Genomic DNA, 8,652 nt, shown 5'->3' on the forward strand with positions numbered 1-8,652 from the left:
AGACTAAAGCAGTGAAAAATTGTTTTGCTTCCTCCCTCTGCTTTGTCCAAAAGGTATTATTCTTAGCTAGCTAGCTGTCAGCAACACAAAATAAAGGGATGTTAAACTAAGTTTTTGCTTTATAAACAGAAAAAGAAAAAAAAATAGACCATAAAATTTCAGTGTGTTGTTGCAGTGAATTCTGGCCTGCACAAAGCTGAAGTAGTTTTCCTTATGGGCACTGACAAAGACAACTGTCACTGTGGGCCACAGGCTGCTGTGAGCTACAACCAGAATCCTGCCTCATCTCAAACCAGAGGCTGAAGGTCCCCACAGTCCTTTGTTTCCATCAAAAAATATCAGTTTTGCTTTTTTCTACAAGGAGGGAGGAGCTCTCTGGAGAAATAACAAGCACAAACTGGAGGCCAACCATCAGCTGTGTAGCTACTCCAACGCAATTCCAAGTTGTTGCTTAGCTGCAAATGTGCATTCCCAACAGGACTCTAGCCCCGTAGCTAGCAGGCTCTTTAGTGGAGTACCTCTGAGAACCTGAGTGTTTAGCCTCTTTGACTTAGCAAGTATACTAAAAAAATACACTGTCTGCTTTTTTGGTTATTTCTTTTGGTGAGCTACTCATAGCTTAGACTACTGAAAAACAGGTAAGCACAAGTCTTACACAGAAAAATAGGACTCAGAGCCGAAACATATTTTTAGTCCTCCAATTTTCTGAACAGAGAAAAAAAAAATTGTTCATGCTGTAAGAGTCAGTCATATGCAAAACTCAAATACAGGCCTCTGCTGCTCTGACTCAGTAGCAAGTTTTAAAAACTATAAATGAGTATAAGGACTTCACCTCTTCCCATTCTTCCTAAAGTTTTCTCACTGAAACTGCTTAGCCATCAGCAATGAAACTGAAGTGATGCAAACAGCAGAACAGTGGTGAATTTTTCCTTAGCACTCTGAACCTCACTTTACTGATGTTGTCTTTTTAAATCACACTTACTTCATTTCAGATCAGGACTTCAAACTATCTGCTACTAAACCATTCTCTTTAGAAGCAAGCAGTCTGCAATGTCTAAAAAAATAAATTCAAGACTTTCACTACCCTTGAAACAGGATAATACATTCCAAACAGAACAGATTAAAAATATCAAAATTTAAATATCAAAAAGACACACTCATATATAAATCTACATAAAAAGACTATGAACTTTGCTCATAGCTTTCCATAACGTTTCAGAATATAAGCTCAAAACACAGATGAATACACACCTCAGATCTAGTGATCTGTTCCCTCAGCTACAGCTTTTTTCAGTTGTTAAGAAACTTTCTCCTTTTTCTTGTAAAATACAAGTTTATAGCATAACATATGCTGAAGGGAATCATTCCTCATTGGATTGACTTTGAATATACCTGAAAGCGTTTTTGTTGCTTGTAGATTTTATCTGATATGGTCCAATGAACTTCAGTGAGCTTGAACATGACCTTGACATGTTGAACTTTACCTTCAGGTGAAAATTCAGAAAGTAACTGCTCACAGTCAAGTGCAGAATTACTCTTTTCAGACAGAATCCCTGATCTTCACCATTCCCTGACCTGAAGCCAAGGGCAGTTTGATTTTCTCCCATCCTCATGTCTCCTTGGCACACAGGAAGTATGAATCCAAGCCTTGCTGTTCACTTCATCAGATGCAGGTGTGGGGTTTCTTTTTTTATATTAAAAAACATGTACAGCTTACAAACACTATTTCAAAATGTACTTCCAAGCACATAACTTCTAGTGAAAAAAAAATAAAACGTTTTTAAAATATTTATTATTTAATTTAATATTTAAAATATTTCCCTGGAAATATTTTCAGCATGAATGTACCCACACAAAACTCATAGATTTTTCTGGATCACTAAGTCATTTCTTTGCAACACCAGAGTTGCAACCATAGAAAGGGACCCTGAAGAACGCATGTGTTTTCATACCTATAGCAGAGCTTTCTGATCAGATCATGTGCATGCATGTGTGTGGATTTAAAATATGTGTTTAATACAAAAATCTTTGAAAATATATTCCACTAAGTGTATAGAACCATTTCCTTGTTTAAAGTGATCAAGTCCTCCCTAAGTACTGCACTATAAAGAAGTTCAAAATCTAATCTCACTTGCATTACAGCTGACTATATCTATCCCACTTAGATGTCAAAGTGCCTGGCAGATTTTTAATCAGTTCCACTAACTTCACTGGGGAAAGCAAGTGTTCAACACCTTTACAAAATCAGGTAATTTTAGGAGTTGTTTAAAGCTGTAAACTCAGGACTGTGTTCAAACCCATTTAGCAAGTTTAGAGGAGTAAGATCTAGACCCCTGGTCTGTAAGACCCTGCCCTACAGCTTGGTCATTCACAGCACCATTCATCTCCCATGTGCATCCTCAGGCAATGGATTCAACAGTAACTTCAGCATTAACTAGTAAGATATATGACAGAGTTTTGTGCCAAAACCAAGTTTGACTGAAAACTGAAATTACCTTCAAGATCCTTACAACCTACTTTTTTTGCAATTCTTTGCACCCCCTGCCAGATGCATCCAGATTTCTTGGTAGTGATTCTATGAAGAGGCTAATAAAGGAGTAGCCAATAATCATCAAAACTGCTTCCCAAATTTAGAAAATGGTATGTTACTGAAATCAATTGCTTTTACAAGGATAGCTGAGGTTGGATGTGAATCTTTGGAAACCTAAAGACCAGTTTGCAAAATGCCTAGACTAGTTTCTGATAATGTCCAAAAGTTATCTCAATTTATTTATTCTTCTTGGCTCTTGACTTCCAACAAGCAAATAACATTCTATTCTTCACTCACAAAATACAGCCGTCATTCCCTGTTCGACTTGACTCAAAAAACCTGAGTCCTCTCACAGAAAATAAAATACAGAAACCTTGTCATTTAATGTGTATGGCCCTTGACCAAACTAGCACCTCAATGAGTAATATTTTAAAGGAGTTAGTCTTTCTTCCGTCACAATTCTTTCTGCCTATGCTTTCCACATTTTGTCCTGCAAATACGGTTAATTATGTTCTTTATTATAAAAATGCAGAGGACATACCTGCTTTACTGCAGCTACCAATAATTACAAATTCAGAAGGCAAAACCTGTGGGTTTGTTTTTGTTTTTTCCCTAGCTTCAAGTGGTAGCCAGACAGAAGCAATGGTAGACCTAGAGACGCTAAGAGCACAAAATCCAGCGGGTAATGTGCCCAGGCTGGCTCTGCCATCAGCTCCGCACCTACCCTGCGACCTGAAGTTTTCTCACCTCCCTCCAGACACAAATTTGTCCGCAGGGAAACCGAAGGACGCGGGAAGCTCCATAGCCGGCACATGACTTAATGAGCCCGGGAGCTGGGCCCACACAGAGCCCCCCGAGCCCACACGGAGCCGCTTCCCGCATCCCCGGGACTCTCCGCACCCTTCCCGTCGCCGCCCTCAGCGCAGCCGCCGCGGGGCGGGGCCGCGCCGCGCGGACCAGCCAATAGGAGCGCGGGTCGCCGCGGGGCTCAGCCAATCAGCGCCGGCGCTGCCAGCGCGGGCCGGGGCGGCGGGAGGGAGTGGTGTGGCGCCGGCCGGGAGGCTCAGCGCGCCCCGCGCCCCGAGCAGCGGGAGAGCAGCGGGAGCCGGAGCTCTGAGCCCGCGGAGCCCTGAGAGCTCCATCCCGAGGAGCGAGAGGCCCGCCGGAACCCGCGCTGCGGCTGCTGACCGGCCTGAAATGCTGTTTTCCCTGGCCCTGGTTGCATCCCGGGCTTCCGACACCGCCCAGATCACTGAGGTTTCGGGAGAACGCTGTCGCCTCATCCCTGGCCTGACAGGGACAATAAAATAAAATCAATCAAAATGGAATAAAATAACCCAAAATGTGGTAAAATTTAATAAAATTTAACACGGGAGAAAATTAAAAATAACACCAAGCAGGCAGCGCTGCTTAGGAGGGGCTGTCGGAAGCCGCTCGGGGGTGCGGGGGCTCCGGCGGGCCGGAGCATCCCGGGCCGGTCACCGGGGCTCGCCCGTGAACCCATGCTGGACCATGTGCCTCCGCTAGGAACGTCGTAGGAATGGGGTCCTGAAAGTGAAATGTGGCAGAATTTCATCTGCGTGTCTCCGTCTGTACTTCGTGTTTAGATTTAGCCGCTGCATTGCAATTAAAAAAAAAAAAAAACCCGACATCCCATATGCAGTTTCTTTGTTTGTTTTTTTCCCCTTGGCTTTGGTTATTTGAGATTGGTTACATTTAATTCGGGTTTGGGATTTTTCCTTAACTCTAAGACTAATTATTATATATACAGGCCATTAATTCACACAAGTTGACGCTCTGGAGTACTTTTTTTTCTTTTCTTTTTTTTTTTTTTCTTTTTTTTTTTTTTAAGGGTGGCCCAAATATTACGATTTGATGGAACACTTGTATCAAAACTCACAAACTCTAAAGACATGAAAATATTTCCCGTATCACAGTTGAATTATTATACCCTTTCCACAGCACACATGATGCATCCGTCCCCGGCAGCAGCTCCACGGTGGGTGCCCTCCTTTGGGAAAGCAGCAGACAAATATATTGAAATAAAGACCTGGCAGAAAATATTCCAGGTCCTGCTGACGGTGCTATAAATGACAACAGGATTTTCGACTTCGCCAACAGATTAAAAAGATCCCCCTCTTTGCGGGAGAGGGTTTTCCATTTATTTTCATGTCAGAAAGACAACTTTTGTCTTGGTATGAAATGCATCGAGTAAGTGGGTGTACAAGGCCAAATAAGGGGGAAAAAATAAAAGAAAAAAATACCAACAACGCTTCAGTGTCAAAGCTTTAAAGGGAATTCAAAATCGAAATTTGAATTCCTGCTTCCTATTGCTGTCAAGCACGATATAGCCTGTAGTGAGCAAACGAATGATCATATTTGTATCTGAAATTCTCACAGATACTGAAAGTAATTTGTTCGTATTTTACATTGCATCGCCTACACCCCAGACTGAAATAGGGCTCGATCCTGAAAACTCACAGTCTTCTAAGTGTATCGAGCAATCAAAGAGATTCACCGCCTGCTTCAGAGTTGTGAGCTATGCTTAGCCAAAAAGGGGGGTTCCCCCCTGACTCTGCCTGCCCGAGGGCACACGGAAAGCCCCAGCTCGGACCTGACCGGGCAGACCCGCGCAGCTGGCGGGTCACAGCTGGCGGGTCACAGCTGGCGGGTCACTGTCGGCAGTGTTGCATCCTTTTGCCTGGTGAGTTAGAGGAGCTGCCAGGCGAAAGAGATAATTTTCTGACAGTCTTTTTTTTTTTAAAGTTGAACTCGTTTCAGGTTTTTCATACCAAAGAATAAGAAGACTCTTCCTTCAAATAAAAGTAATAACGATTCTAAAGAAGCGTTTGCAAAAGTGGCACGTTTGACGGAGTGCGAACAGGTAAAAAAAAGACTAATATTGTTCAGCCTTTAACAGCTCTGCCCTCGCCTTGTGCACAACAAAGTAACAAAAAAAAATATTTAAAAACTCCGAAACACCGAGAACGGATTTGATTTGGGATTTTTGGCCTTAGGTGAGAGAAGGAAAATGCTCAGGCGATATTCAGAGTCAAATTGTTTAGAGCTTGACCCAAAGACATACATATGGGTCTGAGCTTCCAATCATCAGAAGCATTGTGTAGAAACACGAGATCCTACTGACAGCACTTCAACGAACACACAGTAGTTTGTCAGTAACTTTATTTCTTTTTTAAAAAAATCGCATGACAAACTGGAACCAAGACCAAAATACTGTATCCACTGTACATCGTTCATTAGAAAACAAACATACACCACATTTGTATTCTACCAAACAGAGAGTGTATTTCCTTTAAAATTATATAGTGCGTGCTTTTAGAGTCATGCTTTTTAATATTTATTTTACATTTGTTACTCAAATATTATCTGCTATAAATAATTGCAACTTGATCAAATGGTGCACCTGTTATGCGAACCTCTTCCGTGCTGCAGGAGTGGTTTTTTGTTGCCTGTTCTTTTCTGTCTTTCCAAAGAGCTGTTGGTATTGCTTTATCAGGACTCGAGCAAGCACAGGTGAGGTGTCAAATAAAGTGTACAGGTGCCAGAGGCGCTTGCAGAGCCGGGTCTGCTGCTGAGCCCCACGGCTCAGACCACTGGAACGAGTGATGGGAGAGCGCATAGAAAAAAACATCGTTTCCAAAAGGCACAATTTTCTCGACACGAAGGTACAATAAAAATATATGGCCACTGAATTGCGGGCGTCTATCGGGATGCGGTGCCTGTCCAGTGAGATCCCGGGCCCGCCAGGGTTATGCCCTTCCACCCCTGTCCCGGCATCGCAGCTGCAGCGCCGGGGGCGACGCTGTGGAGGGAACCCGGGGACGCCCGCGCACCCCTGCCCGCCCCGCCGGAGGCTCTGCCCGCCAGCCCGCGCTCCTCCGCGACACGGCCTCCCGTGGGACCGCCCCGGGAACCCAGAGCAATAGGGAGGGGGGGCTGCAGCGCTCCCCTCACCCCCGCCCCGCCCCGGCCGCCTCCCGCATCACTGCTCGCGGTGCCGGCTGCCGCTCTCCGGGTCGCTCTGGTCGTCGGTGAAGCAGACGTCCACGTCGCTCTCGTTGTCAGTCTTTTGCTCCTGCTCGGGCTGCGCATAGCCAGAGTCACTCTTGTCCTCGGCTGCCTTGCCGAGGCTCTGCCCCGGGTGCCGGGATTTGACGTGCCTCTCCAGGTCGCGGCGTCGCACCAGCACCTTGCCGCAATACTCGCAGCGGTAGGGCGTGTTGCCCTCGGCGTGCAGGCGGATGTGTTTGTTGAGATTGCTGGGGTCCCCGAAGGGCCGCAGGCAGACCTTGCACTTGAGCGGCTTGTAGCCAGTGTGAGTCCTCATGTGGATCTTCAGCCCGTACTTGCGGGAGTACAGCTTCCCGCAGTACAGGCACAGGTGCCCGGTCTTGGGTTTCCCTCCGGTCGCACCGGCCGCCCCCGCCGGCAGCGTCTCCAGCCTCCCTCGGCCTTTCTCGGCCGCCAGCTCGGAGAGCTGCTGCGTGTGCATGGCGATCTCCCGGTCGATGCTGGCCAGCGACCCCAGCTCAGCGGCATGCAGACCCGCCGCTGGCCCCGCGAAGTACGACACCGACTCAGGGTACTTGAGGAGGCCGCCGAGGTGCAGCTTCAGCGGGTAGTAGGGCGCGGCCCCGTAGAGCAGCTCCCCGTTGTAGACGGTGAGCGGCATCACCGGCAGCCCGCACTCGCCCGCGTACGCCTTCAGCCCCTCGAAGGGCGGCAGCGCGAAGCGCTCCAGGGCCCCGCCGGGCAGCGGCGGGTAGCGGGCGGGCGGCAGCGCGGCCGCGGGCAGCCCCCTCTCCACCTGCCGGAAGGCCGAGGCCTCCTCCAGCGGAGAGAGCAGGGGGAAGGCGCGCAGCCCGCCGCCGCAAGCCAGCCCCGCCGCCGCTGCCGCAGCCTGCGGGGCGGCCTCACCCGGCAGCGCTCCGCACTTAGGCGGCGCCTCGGCGGCGGCGCGTCCCGCCTTCAGTCCCCCCAGCAGTTTGGAGAAGCCGAGGGCGGCGGCGCCCCGCGCCTCTTCCCGCAGCGAGCCGGCGGGGCGGAAGGCCGAGCGCGCCCCGGGGCACAGAGCCAGCCCGTTGCCGCCAGCCGGCCCCAGCAGCGGCCCCGGCCCGCGGGCGGCCCCCACGCTCATGTCCAGGGCGCGCTCCTGCTCCTCCTTGCCCGCCGCCCGTTTGGGCAACGCCGGCTTGGCGAGCGGTGGGGAGGCGGCGACGGCCTCCCGCTTGACGGCCTCCCGAGGGCCGCAGCCGGGCGGGGGGTGGCCGCGCAGAGAGGCGGCTGGCAGCTCCTTGGGGGGCAGACCGAAGGCGGTGGCAGCGGGCCGGCCGTGGTCGTGATGGAGGAAGGGCCGGCCGTGGCTCAGAGCGCAGTGGAAGTGGACGTGCGCCTTGAGGCTGTTGGGATACTTGAAGGTCCTCCAGCAGTACCAGCAGATGTACCGCTCCTCCCCTGCGGAGGCAAGCGGAGGGACCCGTCAGAGGCTGCCGCGCATCCCCGTGCCTCCCCGCGCATCCCCGCGCTCCCTCCGCCTCGTCCCACCCCCGCCGTGCTGTACCGCGGAGCGGAGCGGGCGCTGCGCGGTCCGGGCCGAGCTCCCGCGAGCGGGGCGCCGTAGGGCCGGGGGGAGCAGCTGCTGCCGCGAGTCGTCTGTCGGAGGGCCCATCTGTTGGCGTTTGCAGAGGAGGTAGCGTATGTCAGGGAGTCGGCTGCACCGAACAAAGGCCAATCTAATGATCGTGAGCCCCTCATTACGCGGCGAGACAATATCCGATATGTATGGGCCATATGTAATCGTTCCCTTTCAGAGGACAATGCCCTTTGTGCCCCGTCCCATTTCGACTTCTCTCAAGCGGAACAGACCTCGGTGGCCGCGGCTGTGGTGGCTGCCCGACACCGCTGAGGCTCAGACTCCACTTTCCCCCTCCTGGCCTTGCTTGCCAGGAGGGTACTCCCAAGGAGGAGCATCTCCCCAGCCCAGACGGTGAAACGCCGCCTCTGTGGCCACCTGTCTGTCTAGGAATCTTTTATTTCCTTCCTTCCTTCCTTCCTTCCTTCCTTCCTTCCTTCCTTCCTTCCTTCCTTCCTTCCTTCCTTCC

General features: G+C 50.2%; 1 protein-coding gene across 1 annotated transcript in view; it reads right to left on the reverse strand.

Annotated features, from left to right (window-relative positions):
- Nucleotides 1-6,533: 6,533 nt before the first annotated feature.
- Nucleotides 6,534-8,652, reverse strand: part of PRDM13 (PR/SET domain 13) — a 7,573-nt gene continuing 5,454 nt past the window's right edge. The window contains exon 4 of the mRNA XM_015620632.1: nucleotides 6,534-8,005. Within this exon, the coding sequence (XP_015476118.1) occupies nucleotides 6,534-8,005 (1,472 nt within the window). The remainder of the gene's footprint in view (nucleotides 8,006-8,652) is intronic.

Source organism: Parus major, chromosome 3 (assembly GCF_001522545.3).
Source record: "Parus major isolate Abel chromosome 3, Parus_major1.1, whole genome shotgun sequence".
In the NCBI taxonomy this organism is placed as follows: Eukaryota; Metazoa; Chordata; class Aves; order Passeriformes; family Paridae; genus Parus; species Parus major.